Below are 19,868 nucleotides of genomic sequence, written 5' to 3'. Positions count from 1 at the left end.
CCATCAACAAAAATAAAAAGCAACCCTTTAAATGGATAACATGTTCACCAATACACATGATAAAGGGTTAATACCCAAAATTTATAAAGAACTTATACAACTCAGCACCAAAAAAAAAAATCCCCCCCAAAACATTTCTATTAAAAAACGGGCAAAGGACCTGAATAGTCTCTTCTGCAAAGAGCCCAATAGACATATGAAAATATGCTCTATGTCACTAATCTCGAGAAAAAGGTAAAATAAAACCATAATGAGATATCACTTCACACTGGTACACAGAATGGCAATCATCAATAGATCAACAAACAAGTGCTGGGGAAGATAGGGAGAAAGGGGGACCCTTTTGCACTGTTGGTGGGAATGCAATCTGGTGTAGCCACCGTGGAAAGCAGTATGGAGATACCTCAAAAAATGAAAAATGGATCTGCCTTTTGACCCAGCAATCCCACCTCTGGGAATATATCCAAAGGAACCCAAAACACCAATTCAAAAGAATGTAAGCAACCCTATATTCATTGCTGCCTTGTTTACAATAACCAAGGTTGGAAGCAGCCAATTGTCCATCAGTAGATGAGTGGATAAAACAATAATTGTATTTTTACACAATGGAATTATACTGGGCCACAAAACAAACTTTTTCCTATTGCAACAGCATGGATGGACCTGGAGAACATTTTTCTAAGTGATAGTAGACAGGCTCTCAAAAGACAAATACCATATGATTTCACTCATATGTGGCATCTAATGAACAAATTGAGTTAACAAGCAAAATAGAGACCGATTCAGATAGAGAGCAGTCTGGCAGCTCTGGGGGAAGGGTAGTTAGGGGCCCGGATTGAGCTAAAAAGGAAAAGAACTCATGGACTTGGACAACAGTGTGGTGATTGCAGCGGGGAGGAGGGGGCTTGTTTGGTCAATGTGGTATAGCATATAAGAGGAATGAATGGTATTGGAAAAATACAATAAAAATAAGTTAAAAAAATTGAATCCTAATTATGAACCTCCAAGGTCCTATTAATGAGGCATAATAATTTTCTTAGAGTCTACATTAAACAACTTCCACCTGCTGTGCTAAAAAAATAAATAACCCACTCCACTTCTGACAAGGCACACTATCAAATCATATCATCTTCTTTTAGATCACTTATTACTCTTTTAAAATACCTCATTGTTATCTAATTTCTTTTTTATTGTTGACACTATTACAGATACCTCCACCCCCTGTGGCCCCCATCCACCCAGCCCACATGCCCCCACCCCCAGCCTTCACCACACTGTTTTCTGTGTCCATGAGCTATGCTTATATGTTATTTGGCAAAACTCTTCCAGTCCCCTCACTCCTCTCCCCTCTGAGATCTGTCCATCTGTTCCAGGTATCCATTGCCTTTGGTTTTATTTTGTTCATCAGTTTATTTTTGTACATTCCAGTTCACCCGGAACACTCTTCTTCCTTCACACTTGACTACATTTTTCTTTCGGTTGACTTTGCTCCTTTTTGGTTTTATTTCTGTACGAACTTGCCCCCAAGCTAAAATAGAACTTTTTTTAAAGCTTCTTTTTAGCAAATAAGAGACAAATGGTATATATGACTACTGTAGTTAAGAATAAATCACCACCAATTTTATTTAATTGTGACCACCCAGAAACCTTGGAACAAGATTTGTCAGGAATAAACAGTAATTTTTCTACTTGAGAATTGATTTTATGTAACTACATAAATGACAATTTTCAGCTTAACACTTTTGTCCTTGCTTTCATTTGGTGTGTATTATTTCACTTGTCCTATATTGACATTTCTGAGTTTATGAGTATCTAATGTGACTCTTACTTTGAAATTAAGTGTACCATTGGAAGATTTAAATCCAAGTTCTGGACACAAAGCCAGAGTTTCTGTAAGTGGTGGCTGTGAAGGTGCCTCTTCGCTGACAAAGTCTTATCAGAGCACATCTGTCAAGGAAACAGTAAGAAAATTGACGTCTAATTTATGGTAAAGATACTTACTAACATATTTCCATATGCTTTGCTGAATTTTCTAAGCAGTGATAACTCCTGACTTTTTTCCTTATTAAGTGGTAATGTTAATGAGCAAATTCAATTAAATGACTTTATGACTTGTCCCCTAACTACACAGATTTAGATCTACCATGGGTTTACTGTCCCTTGAAATAGAACTGCAGTGGTTGACTGCCTGTCGTTACATGGTCTGGCAATGTGGTGGATATTAGTCCTCTCCTGAATGCAGTAAAGAATTCTTAGTAGGTTTGCCTTACTGAATTAACTAACTTCCTTCCTTCCTTCCTGTTATTATTCCTCATGACATTTGTATGGACTTCTGAAAAGTCTTTTGGAACTTTAGATACTAAACTTCCTGGGGGAAATTGAGTTTTACTTTTTGACTCAGTGTAGAATGTTGCAATTGTGGGCCTGGTTAGTGAGGATCTCAGTTCTCAAAAGATGTAGACCCAGAGGGAGTAAAGTCCAGGATTTAGAGATTTTTTCCAAATATGGCCCAATGATAAGAGAGGGTTTTACAATCAGGCCAAAGAACTTAGCATACCAAAGAGGGCTCCGTAATAGATGTCACTTGGGAGGGGAGGACAGCAGGGGTAGTAATATCACCATGTTAGGGAAGCTAGTTGGTTTGGTTGGGCTTTACAGACTATGAGGAGACTGTGTGTGATAAGATGCTTTTGGCCAAGGAGACCAGCAATATGCCCTAGCTGGAAGATGTTTTTCCTTAGGACAGTTATTTTCACTTTCTGATGAGTGACTGATAAAATCTCCCTAGAGAAGAGACTTAGAAGCAGGTATAAGCAAAGATTAGAAGCAGGTAGAAAGAAAAAGAAAGATAGAGGTTGGCTGTATATGTATGACATGAACTCAATTCTGCAGTTGCCCTGGGCTTTGTGGAAATTTCTGTGGCAGCATCCAGGGCTGTGGATCTGTGCTTATAAGGGCATGCAGGCCCCACCTACTCTGGTTTAGGAGCCCACTCTCAACACCTGTCCTACTGCAGAAGAAAGGAGGAAGCGCTCTTGCTTACTTGTAGGTGGATCTACCTTGGACTTTGCATCAGAACACATTTTACTAAGGATACCAGGGATCCAGAGACAAGTTATTAACCAGGAAACGAAGCTAGAATGCTACATTTCTGAACACTTAAGTTCTGACCACCAAATATACTATAGTGCCTGGGTTGGCAAGCTTACACTAGCCTGGGAAAGACACAGAAGCAGGCCAGACCTCAGTGTTGCACGGACGTTGTGAGGTTGAAGAAGACCACCTCTCCAGTGGAGTCTCATGTTGCTGTGGCCTATAGCAGCGATTTTCAACCTTGTCATCTCATGGCACACACAAATTAATTACTAAAATTCTGCAGCACACCAAAAAATATATTTTTTGCTCTTCTGACAAAAAATAAGTACAATTTTGATTCATTCACACCAGACAGCTATTGTTGTGTTGGCTGGGCTGTTGTCATTTTGTTGTCTGACAATCTAAGGAAAAAAAGGTCAATGCCCCAGACTAGTCAGGTACTGCATGTTTTTTCAGAAAAAATATACATATATATGTATTCCTCATGGGAGGACATTTCTTCATTGCTTTTATAGAGAGAGGAAGAGAGAGAGAGAGGAACATTGATTGGTTGCCTCTTGCATGCACCCAATCTCGGGACTTTAGGGGTGGAACCTGCAACCTAGGTATGTGCCCTGACTGGGAATCGAGCTAGCTACCTTTGGTTGTCAATCCAACCATGTGAGCCACACCAGCCAGGGCACATGTTTTAAAAATTCTTGAGGCATACCAGTTGATAATCACTGGCCTATGGTGTAGACCCTAAAGAATGGGATTCTCCAACCAGTTTCTTACTTTCTGTCAGTATTTGATCAGAAGTAATATGTAAGATTTTCACCTTTGAGTTGGGTAGCCATAAATTTGAACCCAGTTTTTTTACTTACGAGTTCTAAGATTCAGGCATGTCAGTTGGTCACTGAGACACTGTAGTATTCAATAAATTATATATGTATGTGCCTGTGTATAGTTGAATAAGTGTGTGCATATTATTAAAAATGTATGGATGTGATTACACATGCACTGATTGTGACAGGCTTTCTTGGTAACTAACAGCTGTAATTTTCAAACCATTGCTATATTTTAGACATTCACCTAAGTGCTTTGTATATATTTGCTCTTTATTTCCACAGATGTATGACTGGTATTATTTTTAACACTTTTCTAATGGATAAGGAAACAGAAGCTCAGAGAAACAGTGGTACACTGAAAGTCTCAAAGAAATTATATACCTACTAAGGACAGGGCTGGGTTTATTTAACCTCTGGCCCCCTGATTTGGAATCTCATGCTCTTAACCACTGTGTATGTGTACACATGCGTAGGTATACATACCCACTGACACACACACACATATGCATACACACAGAAATATACACATATGCATACATATGAAAGTGCGTGTGTGTGTCCGTACCATGAGGCCTGCAGAGACCTGTCTGCGTTACAGCAGAGTATGGATGTGCCACTAGGCATCATCGTTTTCTTTTTTTTTTACTTGGCTAATTTTGGTTCTGTATCTAAGTGTATCATTACTATTAATTGTAATGAGTTACATGTGATCAAAAAGGAGATAATATGGGTGATTGTACTAAAACTTTAAAGTGGATCCACTTCTATAATTAGGCATCAATAGAAAATTTCCCTGAAACCACTCCCTAATGGGCATGTAGAATCTTTCCTGCCTGAAGTCATCGTACAATTATCAATTGAACACTCTGAGAGCTGAATGTATTCATAAGCAGCTCTTTTCTATGCCAGCTTGAAATTTTGTGCTGATTGTGTTATTGAAATATTCAGTGGAAAAGGAATTGTACAAAATACAAAGCTTTAACTGGAACAAAACGAGTTGCTCATTTACCAGTTTTCTCTTTTGCCTTAAGCAGTAGCAGTATGTTTTCTCACATTTCACCAGTGAAAAGATTTCTTCTTTACTTGTGGTTTGTGGTATCTTAGAGTTTTTTTCTTTTTAACAGCATCCAACAGTTTTCCTGATCTAATTTTTTGGGAAAAGAAAAAGGTCTGTGTGATTGTGCCTGGCTCCCCAGGAACTGGATAACCTGTCTGCTTCTCTAGTCAGTCCTATGGGACAGAATCCCTCAGGGGAAAGCTGTTTCTCAGCAGCTCTATGGAGGAGAGAGGGAAAGGCTGAATACTGGAAAAGAGCACAGCCAACCTGCTTGAGCCTGATGGAGGAGCTGGGGATAGTGTCCTTAATTACAGGGAAACTGGAGAGATTCATGATAGGGATAACTTCTCAGTCAGAGTTTCCATAAAAATTACATGAAATTGTGTGTATAAAGCAGGTAGCAATGCTTAGCACACTTTTAGCACATTCTAAAAAGTGGTTGAATTTGACCAGCGGTGCAGAACCTTTGGAAAACACTCAGTTCCCCAACGTGTGGTGCAGTTGGTCTAGGATACGTCCTGCACATGCCCCCACCCCCTGCTCCTCACTGCTGGCTAGCTCCTCTTCTTTGGGACTCCCCAAACATGGGCTAGGATCCCTTCTCTCAGTACTTACGGTGCTGCATTCTCATCCTCAATTACCATGTTTTTCTAGAAGTACTTCCTTAGAAGATTGCTCTGAAGCTCTAAGCCCAAAAGAATTTATATCCACCATGAAAAGGACCAACGCTCAGAAGAGGGTTCAGCCCTGTGTTGGAAGAAGGGAGGCTGGATTTAGGGGGAGAGAGGAGTGGTTTGTGTAAAGACCTCTCACGCCTCTGTCCCACCAAGCCAGCCATAAAACTGACCACAGGTCCCCTCTCCCAGGAAATCCAGATGCAGCTTTTCTTTCTATTCCATCTGACTGCTGCTCATCTCAGGTTCCCACAGGCCCTTTATCATTCTGCCCCCAACCGCTCATCATCTTGCTACCCAGACAAATATTCGGCAGAGTGTGTACAGGAGTGCGCATGTGTGTTATATTTGATATTATGCAATGCTGAGGATTTTAACTGTTCAGATTGAATCTCCTTAAAACTGTAAATATTAACACAAATATATTCCCATCTCTGCTGTGATTTTATTCCCAGGGAGATTATTCTGTATTTCTTTCCGGAGTATCAGCCACCATCAGAATTTGGCTACTTATCTGTGGAGGAATTTGTAGCAAGTTTGGAGGTAAGCTAGCTTTTGTGGAACTCTGAGGAAATGGCAGAAGAGCCTGAATTTAATCTTCGGTAAACAAAAATGTCAAGTGTTACCAGTAAGAAGAACTAAGTGAACGAAGATAAGGATTGTTATGCCTAATAGATGACTCATAATTAAAACCAATGTGTCCAAGGATTAAATAAGCTTCAGGAAGATCTTACAGATTGAGAACAGTTGGTTGCAGAGATCAAAAGGAATGGTACATAGTTCCTGACTTTCCTTCTTTGCACCAAAAACAGAGTTTCAGTCTCTTAGACACACTTCCTCAGTTAGACAAACTTCCTCAGCCGCCTCTCCTGAGGAACTGAGGTGAGGATGAGGTGGGTCAGTCACGCTAGTTGCTCAGAGAACTAGTCTTATTAGAATCACTAAGACATCACACGGAAAAATGAAGACAATTGTATTTATCATTTCTATTCCCAGGGACAGTACCATATAAAGAGAAGGAAAACTTTGATCAGCAACCTGAGGTGTGCAGGGTGAGCCTCACACTCTCCCACAGTTGATGTCCCCAAGCTGCCAGGTTGTGTCAGGCTGCAGTGAAGCTGAGTGGGGTGTGCAGGCCTGTGGCTCCCAGAGCCACTCACGGGAGCGGAGAACAGCTCTGTGGTGTGGCCGGTGGAAGGGCTTCTTCCCGCCCCTGTGATCAGTGCTGCTTGTGGAAAGGATGGATGCACATGGAAAGACTATCAATGCAAAGAGCACCAAATTATTAATTAGTCCAAAGTTCTATATGCCTTAATCTGATCCTGGGTGAAGTCCTTAGTTTTCTAACCTACAACCATTGTTTCTGCTTCTCTACCCTGCACTCTCACCTCACCCTCTCCTGTCAGACTTCTGACTCCACTGCTTCACGGGATTGTCTTGTGAGGCCACCAGGGACCACTGTGCTGACAGATGCAGCAGTCAGTTACCTTAGCTGACCTCTCAGAAGCCTTCAGCCCAGCCGACCACTTTCTCCTTTTTTTTATCACTTTCTTTGTGTAGCTTCCACAATAGCATTCTTCTCATTTTCTTGCTTCCTTCCTGTCTTTGAGGGCAACTCCTCTGTTTGGTATCTAAGTATGGACATACCTGAGGACTCATTTCTGGAACACTTTCTTCTGGCTGTTAAATGGTGTTTCCAGGTGACCTCAACTAGTCTCTGGCTTCAGATCCCATCCCTATGCCCGTGCCTCCCCAGTCTATTTCTGTGGAGAGCTCAACCAAGAAATCCAGACTCCAACTGCCTTCTTGACATTGCTTTGAATATTTATTATTTATCATTTACTTTTCCTTCACTTTAATTTTGTCATTTGCAATTTTTTTTAACCATGCTGTGTTAATTATGTGGACTGCTTTAATCATCTTTTGGAATGAGGCGAGATATACCCTAGTGAATTAACTTAATTAGACCCAGGCTTAAAAGACCCCCTGTATCAATATTAACCAAAGCCAGTTCTAAGCTTTGATGTTTCTTTTATACTAGATTTTGCATGTTATAAGTCTTATAGATAGCTGATTCTCTAAAAGTTAATATCCTGTTTTATTATAATTTACAAAAACAGCTGGAGCAATGCCCAGAGCAGACAAACAGAAAGCTGAAAATGTGTTTCAAACAGGTAAGCTTCCTTTCAACCTAATCATTTTTATTCTAAATGATCCTGTATTCCAAGGGACAAATAATGTACATTTCCAAATGTTGGGTTTGGAAGGAAATCAAATTTGCATTCACTTATCAAGACTTACATTAATGCAGCATATCAGATGTCACAGAGAAACATCCTTTTAACTTTGGAAATGTAAGTGTTTCCACAGCACAAAGCTTATGAAACACTTGGAGAAGGACTACTGTTTGTAGTGGAAACATGCCATTCAGAGTCTTAAAGAAATAGATTCACTGAATTCCTGAGACACTGGACTACACCAGAAATTGTTCGTAATTAAAGTTTTGATTACAGTTAAGTCCTCTCTTAACATCATGAGAAGGTTCTGTGACTTTAAGTGAAATCCTGTACAATAAACTAGTTTTACCATAGTCTGTTGATGTGAACAAGAGTTACGTTCCTGTGGCATCTCATCAATGTTATAATGAAACAGCGAAACTACCTGCTGTACTCTATACAAGTTCATATCTCCCAGGGCTTTTTGTTTGTCTGTTTGTTTAGTGTCCTATCAACAGTTTTTAAAGTTTTAAGATTTTCCCATTATAAAAGTAGTTATAAAAATAATTAATGCTAACAAAAAAGTAAAAGAAATTAAAAAAATATCCATAGTTCCAACCCATTCTAAGATCACTGCTATTACTATTTTGGTGTATTTCATTACAACTTCTGTCTCTCTCAGTAGATGTTTTAATTTTTTTTAATTTTCTTTTCTTTTTTAAACTTTATTGATTTTAGAGAGAGAGGAAGGGGGTGAGAAGGGGGAGAGAGAAATATCACTTTGTTGTTCCACTTATTTATGTATTCAATGGTTGATTCTTGTATATGTCTTGACTGGGGATCAAGCCTGCAACCTTTGCGTATTGGGATGATGCTCTAACTAGCTGAGCTACTCAGCCAGGGATGATGATTTTTACAGTCTTAAATAATAGTGTGTATCTAGTTCTTAAAGATTTTTGGAGGGGCGGGGAATAGAGTCCATAGTGTCTTTCAGTTCTACTAGAGAAATGTCAGAAAAATGTCTTCAAGTCCCTAATTCACACTCAGGGGAACTGAGAATCCAAGATGTGAACTCCAACAGTTATCTTCAAGCTGACATAGGGAATTAGTGTTGGAGCCAGGACAGCCAGAGGTTCACAGATTCATCATAGAAGCCACAGTAGCCTAGAACTTTTCTTGACACCAGATTAATATTGAGATGTTAGCTCTTCACTGACCCTTGTGTTTGCTCAAAGAGGTACACCAGCTCCATCCTTAGCACATGTAGTAGCATCTTCTTCCATGTTCTTATACTGTTAAAGAAAACCACAGGCTCAAAATAGCATCACTCATAAGACTATACTTTCAGGGATCATTTCTATAGTTGGTTAAAATAGCATCACTTGTGTTAAAGCCCATGATGCCAAACCTAGATTTAATACCTGACCTAATTACTGTTTTTAACCTTTTCCTAGAAACACATTTTTAATCATCCAATCCAGAATTTTCTGGTTAACATTACTGAGGCAATCTGTCATATGGGCAGTCCTCATCCTCCACAGAAAGAAGAGGCAATCTGAATAATAAAAACCCTTGTTCATTCACCCCCAGAAGATTTCCTGGTCTGAAAATAATCCTTCCTTTTGTTAACAGCTCCCTTGTGCTACCCTTCTTTCTATAAAAGCCTTCCATTTTGTACCACCTCTTGGTGAGCCCTTCTCCTTGCCAAACGGGATGCTGTTTAATGAATGAATTGCTTAATTAAGCCAATTAGATCTTCAATTTTACTGTTAATTTTTTTAAAAAAACAATGCTTATAGCCATGTTCTGGAAAGCTATCATAACAACATGTAAATTTATGAAGACTGGGAAGTGAATGGTACCCCCAGGAGTTATGCAAAGCACAACTATAAGCAAAGGCATTGCCTCATATCTGTAGTGGGAAATAGAGTATATTGAATAGTCTGGTTTTATAAAGGAAATGGAATTCTGAAGTTCCCAAAGACATGTAGGTAGGCAAACGTGAAAGGAAAATTAGAACCTAAACCAGATTTCTTCTTAAAAAGGCTGTATTTGGATTTTAGGGTGTGCCTAAGTTGAACACCCAAGTTGATGTATTTGCCTCTGTTTCTGATTCAGCACCTACTGGACTGTGATACGCACAGATGAAGGCGCCCTGTCGGTCTTAGTTTATCATTATTCAACTGAAAAGGAGCTTATTTTCTAAATAATGTCCTGTTGAAAGCAGTGATTGAACATTTTCAGCTTAAAGACTTGTCAACATTTCCAAAGTAGAATAGAATAAAAAACTAAGTTTTCTTTCAATATATTTTGACCCTATTTTAGCACTAACAGTGTTATCATCAGTGATTGTAAAACTGTGATTGATCAAGAGCTACTAGAGCTAGACCACTGAGCTAGGCCTTATAAACAGCCTCTTATATCTTGTATCTGTTCCCTCATTTAACTCTTACAACTTTGAGGAGTGGGTACCATTCTCTCCATGTTCGTAATGAAGAAATGGAGAGTCAGAAAGATAATATTCCAATGTCACAATGCAAGTAGTAGATTTAGTGTTGGAACCCAGATTTGTCCCTCTTCAAAGCTCTTTTTACTATACCCCTTTCTTTCATTTTATTCTTATCTTGATGGTAATATTTCAGCTTTGTGATAGAGTTTGCATGTATTACTTACAACAGGTATACTACATCTTCTCAGCCTGTTGGTGTAAGATAATTAATGTTTATTCACTAGACACCCTGATATTACATGATGAAGCATATATGGGGGAGATGCTGCCGGTGAAATGTTGGAGAGGTGTGTGTGAGTGTAGTAGGTGGGTTGTTTAGTGTCCCATCAAGAAATATTCTAATTGGTAATCTGTGCAGCCAGCTTGAAGAATTAATCACAGACTTCTGTGGTCACCTCATCCTGACCACATCAGTGGTTTCCATGACTACTGCTGGAGCAGTCACTGAATCACGACAGCATTGGTGGTCCTGCACAGCCTGAGCTGAACCGCCATCTTTCATTTTCCCATCTCACAAGCTGTCTGGTCCATCCAAATTGGAATTGCTCCAACGTACTAGACTAGCTTGCCTCTGAGCCTTTCATGGTGCTGTCCCCAGAATATTCTTATCCACTCTCCTGGTCCACAGATGGCCTCTTGAAGTTCTTCCCCTCCACACCCTATGTAGAGGTGCTGCCTTCTCCATCAAGTCTTGCTCAGTGCTGCCTTCTCCATCAAGTCTTGCTCAGTCTCTCCATGGGAAATTAATCTTGACTTTCTGTGCCCTGGGGGAGCCTTAAAACTTGGTTTTAGCATTAAATTTTCTGCCTTGTGTTGTTGTAGTTTCTGATTATTTTATTTTTTCCCCAACTAGATTATAAAATCTTTGAAGTTAACAATCCTCTGTCACCAAAGTCTATATCTTGGTGGTATTCAATCAGGAACTTTGAATGCATCTGGATCTTACTTTTTGTGTGTTGAATCAAAATTCGTTGTGTCTGCTCTAGAGCCTGCCCACATAAACATTTGCATGCATATCCCTGTAACTATGGTACAAAATCTTCCTTTATGCATGTGCAAACTTGTTTGGATTTTGGAACTTCAGAGCTCTGACTTTTTAAATTCAAGGCAGAAAATTAAAATCTCAGTTGAATAGCCTTTCTCTCAAATTCTAATTTTGTTCTGAATTACTGTAGTTTTTGGATTTTGATCTGCCTAAAATACCTTTACAAGGGTAAGTTTATCCAGCAGAACTGAGCTTCTCATTTTGTTACAAATCTCTACTCACCTTCATTAAAGTGTTAATACAAATAGAAGTCCCTTTATTTTGATCTTTAAAAGTTGTGAAAATTGCCATATTTTATGGAAACCTCCTGAAGATGTTAGCCTGAGAAACACAAAAGAATAAATCGGAAACAGGCTGGTAGTATTTGAAGGATATATAGTTCGCTGGTTACAAGACAGTGAACTTTTGAGAGACTAAATATGACTTTGAATGTAATGTGCTATATAAACTATTTTAAAGATTATTTATTTATTTATTTTTAAAAAGAGAGGATGGGAAGGAGAAAGAGAGGGAAAGAAGCATCAATGTGTGGTTGTCTCTCACACTCCCCTTACTGGGATGCAGCCTGCAACCCAGACATGTGCCCTGACTAGGAATCAAACCAGTGACCCTATGGTTGGTTCACAGGTCCACACTCAGTCCATTGAGCTATACCAGCCAGGGCTATGTAAACATTCTTAATGTCACACCGTATCATCAGTGTTGTCCTTTGAACTTTTTATTTTGAAGTAATTATAGATACATAGAAATTTACAAAATAGCAGAGGTCTCAAGTACCCTTCACCCAAAGCTTATGTCCTACATTATCATATAATTATAGTATAATATCAAAACCAGGACATTGGTAAAATATGTGTCTCATTTTATCATAGGTGCAGATTTGTATAACCACTACTAAAATCAGGATACAGAACTCCCATTACCACAAAGATCTTCCTTTATAGTCCTACCTCCCATGTACAAATATGTCTAACTCTTGGCAACCATTGATCCATTCTCCATGTCTGTAATTTTGTCATTTTAGAAATGTTACAGCAATAGAATCATACAGTATGTGTCACTTTGTGGTCGGCTTTATTCTGTCAGCATAATGCCCTGTAGAGCCATTCCTGTGTCAACAGTGTGTTCCTTTTTGTTGCTGATGAGCATTACTTTTGTTTTCTAAATAATGTTGTTTTTGAACTCCTTGAACTTGACCTTATCTGAGAAGCACTTTATCTGCCCTTCCATTCTAACTGATAGCTTTGCTGGATATAGTAATCTTGGATGTAGGTCCTTGCCTTTCATGACTTTTATTATATGAAATGTTAAAGGGATTTATTGAAGAAAAAGAAGATAAAAAATAGGAACAGTAAAAATGACAGCAAACTCACAGTTATTAACAACCACACCTAAAACAAAAACAAAAGCAAACTAAGCAAACAACTAGAACAGGAACAGAACCAGAGAAATGGAGATCACATGGAGGGTTATCAACAGGGGAGTGAGAGGGGGAGAGAGGGGGGAAAGGTACAGAGAATAAGTAGCATAAATGGTAGGTAGAAAATAGACAGGGGGAGGGTAAGAATAGTGTAGGAAATGTAGAAGCCAAAGTACTTAAATGTATGACCCATGGACATGAACTATAGGGGGGGAATGTGGGAGGGAGGGGGTGGGCAGGATGGAGTTGAATGAAGGGGGGGAAATGAGACAACTGTAATAGCATAATCAATAAATACATTTAAAAAAATAATGTTTTTAATTTTTTATATCTCCTTAAAATTTTTTTTTGTTTTGGTTTGTTTTATTGTTTTGCTTATATAAAAAAAGGTTTTGTGTCTATTGTTCAGAATGGCAGAAGTTGTGAAATTCTAGAGTTCTGAAAACTAAGAATTGTAAATGCCTGGTGACCTCTAAACTATCTGACCCTGTCCTTATTCCAGCTGAGTTGAATTATTTACCCTTCTCCACCTGCAACCCATGGAAATGTCAGTCTCTGCGTTTGACTGAAGCCTCCATAGGAAGCATCTGTGAAGCTTCCTGGAGGAGGTGGTTGTTGTCTTAGTTGTAAATCATCAACTTCTTGTGGGTTGAACTGAAGATGGTCAAAAGTAGATTCCCTCCCACGATCTTAGAATGTGGATTGCAAGGCAGGATTGGTCCCCGGGTCTGAAATCCGCTTGTTGCGAATGCTACACATTGGCCCTCCTAACTCCCCACTACTTAGGGCTCACTGTGTGGCAGGCATTGGACATACAGATGTGAACCAAACCTTTTCTTTTTACATTGAAGTTACATTCTAAAGAAAGAGATAAACACGTAAATAAAACATAATGCAGTGTCACATAATGATGGATTCTAAATGCAGAAATAAATAAACATGCAGTGTGGTGTACCATAAAATAACTGCGGGGCTGGGGATAGAGAGTGATGGTGTGTGTTAGGGAAGGGGAGGCTATTCTAGGTGAGCACAGAATATTTGCGCGTGTTTCAATACAGACCCGAGGCAAAGAGTCAGCCTTCTCTATATCTGGGGTCAAACCTACGAAACAGAGAGACATAGCAGGGTAGAGGGCTGAGGCAAGAATGAGCCTGGTATTCCTGGAAAAATGAGGCCTGGAACTCAGGAACTAAGGTAAAAATAGGTAGTGTTAGATCAAGGCTTTCATAGTCTAATTCCTGATGCATCACACAAGTTTACAGGAAGTTAAAGACTCTAAATTCTAAAATGTATTTATATGGCAATCTACCAACCTGACAAGTAAATCTCACCTTGAACAGACTACTTTGTGTGTGCATTGTGTGTGCGTGGGGTGGGGGGGACACCTTTAGAACCAGAGTTTGCCGCTCTAGAGTGGTATTTGCATCCCTGCTCCCAAGTACTTTCAGTTAATAGTGCACAAAATGCAAGAATAATTGGGGATAAGTTAATGGCATAGATTTAAGGCATTTACTTTAAGTAAAGATTTTAATCCTCTTAATTTAATGGAAAATTCATACCCTTCTCTTAACTCTAATAATATCTGTGTCTTACCTGGGGGCACGAGTGCACTTTCTCACATAAGATATGACGTCTATTAGTCGCATTATCTCCTCCTGTAGACTTTTTTTCAGGGCAAAGACTGAACCCTGAATATCTTTGTACCACCTATAGTTAAGTTCAGTTTCTTGAATTTAGGAAAGAGTTGGTGAATGTCTATTAAAGAGAAGTTAATACATTTAGGGATTTTTGTTTGTTTAAAAGATTTATAGAAAGATGACAAATTCACGGTGAAGTCAATGAGTACAAAGGGGACCGTGTGGACAGTGTGTAGGAAGGGCCTGCACGTATGAGGGAGTGTGGTAGAGGAGGGGCAAGGCAGGGAGGGCAGTCCTAGAAGACAAATAAGGCCACCTAACAATTTTCCTGACAACCCAGTCATGTTAGAGCACAGAAATCTCATTACAGAACTATTTAAATGATTATCAAAACAAGATTTGACATGCATCTCTTTTCTCTGACTATCCCTTGGCCCTCTCAAAATGTTGATGCAAGAAATTAAAGTCATTTTGAAATCGAAACACTTGGCCTCTCCATTACCTACTTCTTCTGTGAGTGCCTCAAACACAACACGGGCTCTTGGAAACAACCAAGAGCTCTTGAATTAGCAAGGGTTATATGTGCTCATATGTAACTGTAGTTTTCACAGCAGGAAAAGGAACCCAAAGGGAGTGACAGAACAGGAATTCCCCTTGCTGTAGCTTCTGTACTTTCCAAATGCCACAGACTTGAGTTATAAGTAACACAACATTATCTGCCATAAAAGCCCCGGGTGGCTGGCCATTCTGTCCTTGTCTGTGAGTTACTGGTTCTGTGGAAAGAGGGTTACAGGGTCCTGTCCCCTTGGTGCCTTGAGCAATCTGGTATCACTGGTGGGAGAGCAAATTCAACCATTAATGGGTTCCGTCTTCATTGCAAAACAAGGGAATGCATTGGTGTGCCTCTCTCATCCTTATATTACAGATACTGGACTATTATACATTCTTCTTCTTTTCTTTTCCTCTCCTATTAGATTGTATGTTCTTAAGGACAAACAACATTTATGGAACATGTGACCACTTACAGTATATACATATGGAATTGACACTGGGTATATATATGCATAATTGAAATATGAAATTGCTTTCTCATATTAGGGGGAAAAGTAAAATTCAAAAATGTATTAAAACTGTTTTAAAAAACATTTCCAGATCCAGAATGTTTACATGGCCCAATATGAAGAGAAACTGAAGAGAAAAGCACAGTCTATTATCTATGATGCTAATAGAAGAGCAGTGATTAATGAAGTATCTCTGGTGCAATGTGAGCAAAAAAGAAAAGTTACTGAAGATAAACTGAACAAGCTTCGTGTGAAACTGGCAGCAGTGTTGCAGAAACTTCAGCTGGTAAGTGATGAGATTTTAGTTGAGTAGTAGGGATATACGTTGTGGGAAGAGCACTTGGCTAGCTGCTTCTAACATCGTCATCCATTTACTGACCTCGGACAAGTCATTAACCTAGTCCTTACTTTCCCTGTGAGGATATTGAAACTGCAAATAAATGAACTTTGAGAAGTATATACTAGAACCTTTTTTAAAGGTCTATTCTTAACAAAATCAGAATCTTTGCTTGTACTGTTGGTATAGTGATTCCTCTCAAGTCTCCTCACTAGTATGTTTCCAGTAGGAAAATTTTTCAGAATTTTTTCAGATAGCAAACTATGTTATTTTTACCCTAATATATAAATAAAAATGGACTCTTCTAATCTTACAGGATAGATTGGAGAGGTCAGGAAATATCAGGTAAATTTGGATTATCGTCCATCTTGTTTGTTTGTGTATTTTAGTGCATAAAGAATTTGGCTTCTCTGAGATTGCGGTAGTGAGGAAAAGTTCGTCTTCTACCACAGCACACAGAAATGTTAGGTAAAATACATCAGAAATTAAAACATATATAGCCAAGACTGAAAAATCTTTCTGTAAATGCCAGAAGTAAATTGAGAAATCACCAGTGAGACTAGGAAGACACGGCATTTTCCTCAGAATAAACCCTCAGAATAAATCTGGGACAGAGACAGAGCTTTCCTGGGCCACGCAGGGTGAGAGGGAGGAGCCGAGTCTCCCCCCTGAGAGCCCTGACTGGAGGGCTGGAGGTTTGTCTTGCCCATGAAGGGGTTTGGGGAGAGACATGGGCTATGAAGCCAGACTACCTGGGTTTCAGCCCTGGCTTGTGAGCACTCCAGCTGATAGTCTATTCTTCCTTCAAAGAAATACATATTTTGGGTTCTCTGGGAGTTCTCTTATACTGACTACAAAATAAAAAGCAGAAAATATTTTTGTTTAATTGAAGTATATAGCCAAAAGAGAAGACCTTTCCTCTCCTTGGGTGGTCTAGACAACAGTCAAAATGTTTCAGTATTAAAATATAAAGGGACAATTAATGCTGTTTTCCAAAAGTGCTAATTATATTTGTGCTTCTATCACCAATAGTATATAAGCCTATTGTTCAAGTTTATTTATTGCTGTAAAAGTGGGATATGAGTGGAGCTCCTTTTGGTTCTTGTGGCTGTAAAGGGTGGGAAATATTTTTATGTGTAAAAGGTCTAATACAAAGCCTGGCATATGGTAAACTTTCAGTGGTAATAGTTGTTTCACTAACAAGAAAAACGAGAGAGACCTATATCATATCAAATTCTATATCATAGAACTTGAATATCACTCTTTATGAGAAAATTTCATAAAAATTGTTGGTCTCAGAATAGCAAATTTATGTTTTGCTAGGAAAAGATGAAAGCATAATAATTTGTTCTCCCTTTTATGCCAAACTCCTGGCTCTACTCCAAAATAGTCAGTGTCATTATACTAATTTAATTTGCTTTATTCACAAAGTTTGGTAAGGAAGTGAAGGACTTTAGTCCGCAGAGTGTGAAATTCTCTGTCTAGTATCATTGGAGAGGTACTCAAAGGGTTCCTGTCCAAATATATGTACTCTCATTCCCCACTTAAAATTTCCATTTTTACTGTTTCCGATTGCCAGTGCAAATACAGTGGAATAGAGCAGAAACTTGAGGAGAGGTAGACCCAAAAGCAGATACAGCAGGCACATGAAGAGGCTGGGGACCCACCTGAAGTTCTAGGTGGAAGTTTAGTCTGCTATGTAGAGAGCATTGGCCAAAGGATTAGACTATTAGCTGAGAGCGGTCAGTGTCAGGAAGGATCAGTCAGCGTATTCCTAAGGGTCAGTGAGTATTTGGAAATGCAGGTGAATATCAATATTGTGGAAATCTGTCTTTAGAAACAGGGTCCTAGTCACAAAGCTGGGACATAAAATAATTCAGCCTCAATAGAGGACTGAAGAAATCTAGGATAGAGGGAACAAAGCAGAAGCATATTCAATTTAATGCTATTTAACAGATAAGGGATGGAGAAACTAGGATGATGGTGCCAGACATTTATAGGAAACAATAATAAAATTGGGGTTATTTCTGAAAGGTCCTTATTAAAAATTCTCTTTTCTATCAGTTCATTTGGGGAGGGGTTGATCCCATGGTTGGGCCTGAGGGATGTGAGATTTTGGTCAGTAAAGAAGGAGTGTTTGTCCAGCTGTTCATGAATCAAGAAGCCCAGGGAAGGGGAGCATGAAATTAACTCCGAGATCTGGGGGGAAAGAGAGAAAAGGGAGCAGAGGCAGGCAACAAGCCAAGCATTGCGGGGAAAAACGCTGCAGAGGGAAAAGGAGAAGCAGAGAAATCAGAATTTTCCTACTCACCTGTTTAGCCTGTGAAGCTACAGATTCATGAATTTTTAAAATGGGATATGAGCAGCTATCACAGAAAGATGAGATGAGGCTGGAGGAGGGCTTTAAGAATATGACAAAGAATTAGATAGAAGGAAAATAAAAGTTAAATTAACCTCCTCTGAAGAAGAAAAAATGATCCAACTCTTTAACCACTTGCAAGCATAAAATGAGATTAAGTGTGAAAACATTTTAAAAGGTGAAAGTCATTCTTGAAATGCAAGGTGGGTTGTGTTGCTCCACGAATCATAGAGAAGACTGTTCAGAGGCCAGCGAGCTCACAGGAATGAACACTGCAGCCTGTTCCCCTGCTGTGGCTGTGACTGTTGCTTTGCTTTGGCAGGGAGGACCAGGAGGAGACCTGGAACTGATTGACTGTTATTTAGAAGCTTTGCTGAAAGAAGATAATCTCCTTTTGGGGAACACTTCAGATAGAGGAACTGCAGAACGGAACATAGTCTCCCTTTAGAGAAAAAATGAAAGTTCTTCTCAAAACTAACAGAAAAGACATTTCCCTTTTCTGAAAACCTAATAAGAAAAAGGAATATTCTTTCAAAAAATATTTCCCCTTGTACTTGTTATTGTGAAGTTCATCCTGTTTAATACTAAGAAAATGGCATACTTTGGGAATGGAGAGTGATTTACAATTTGTGTATTTCCCAGTCCTCTTCCCTAACTCTTCCTGTTCTTTCAGAAACTTTTTCTTGAGTTCTGTAATTTCCATGTGAGCAACGAGGAAAGATGGAAAGGTCACTTAGTGTTAAATTTTAGTTTTACTTAAAAGACTGGAAAACAGTGCTATAAAGCAGTTTATTGTAAGAACTGGAAAACAGTGCTTTTCAAAATCAGTATCAGAGGACTACAGAGTTACCTTCTTCTAAAGTGTGTGTTGAAAAAGACAGTTCTGCTCTTTCTCCACTGCAGCCAATACTCATAAAACAGAAAATAACAAATCCTTAAAAAACTTTGAGCCGTAGTATGTGTGGTAATTTTCTTACTCAGTTGTAGTAAAAGAGCAAGTCTAAATATGATGTGAACACACATTACACCTATGTTAAGAATTGTGTTTTTAGATATTCTTGGATATCTGTTTTTTTATGTGTTTGTTTAGAAATGTCTGTAACTTTGGAGAAAACAATAAACATTTAATATGTTTTTGTGGAATTGTGTAATTTTAATTTCATGTACATGCACATAGTATAAAGTTCAGAACTTGTGAAGTGGAATAGGGTGCAAAGTCTGTACCCCATGCTTACCCACTTAATTACTCCTCTCAAATGGCATGCTTTTGCCAATTACTTGTGAATCCATCCAGGTACAATCAATACACATAAAACCATATAATTTTTACATAGATATATGTAATGATTATATGTAATACAACCAAAAGATGTAGCTTTTCCACTTAATAGATTTTCAAGACCATTCCATATCAGGACCCATATGTATAGAGGTCTCTCATTATCTTTATTCCATTCCATGGACATACCAGCATTTATTTAACTCTTGTCTTATCGAGGGATATTTACATTTTTCCCATTCTTTTGGATTTATGTGCATACAATAGTAAATATTCTTTTAAATATGTTCATTTCATATAGGTGCAATTATATCTGTTAAATAAATCTCAGAAGATAAGTTACTGGATCAA

General features: G+C 38.8%; 1 protein-coding gene across 1 annotated transcript in view; it reads left to right on the top strand.

The window, feature by feature from the left end:
- Positions 1-19,251, top strand: part of MORC1 (MORC family CW-type zinc finger 1) — a 156,393-nt gene extending 137,142 nt beyond the window's left edge. Inside the window, exons 22-26 of the mRNA XM_071220772.1 lie at positions 1,841-1,987; positions 6,110-6,197; positions 7,775-7,828; positions 15,634-15,828; positions 18,561-19,251. Coding sequence (XP_071076873.1) covers positions 1,841-1,987; positions 6,110-6,197; positions 7,775-7,828; positions 15,634-15,828; positions 18,561-18,686 — 610 coding nt within the window. The 3' untranslated portion in view covers positions 18,687-19,251. The remainder of the gene's footprint in view (positions 1-1,840; positions 1,988-6,109; positions 6,198-7,774; positions 7,829-15,633; positions 15,829-18,560) is intronic.
- Positions 19,252-19,868: the final 617 nt, after the last annotated feature.

This window comes from Desmodus rotundus, chromosome 2, assembly GCF_022682495.2.
Source record: "Desmodus rotundus isolate HL8 chromosome 2, HLdesRot8A.1, whole genome shotgun sequence".
Taxonomy (NCBI): domain Eukaryota; kingdom Metazoa; phylum Chordata; class Mammalia; order Chiroptera; family Phyllostomidae; genus Desmodus; species Desmodus rotundus.
Note: the sequence above shows the minus strand (reverse complement) of the source record. Positions and strands in the feature narration are given on the sequence as shown.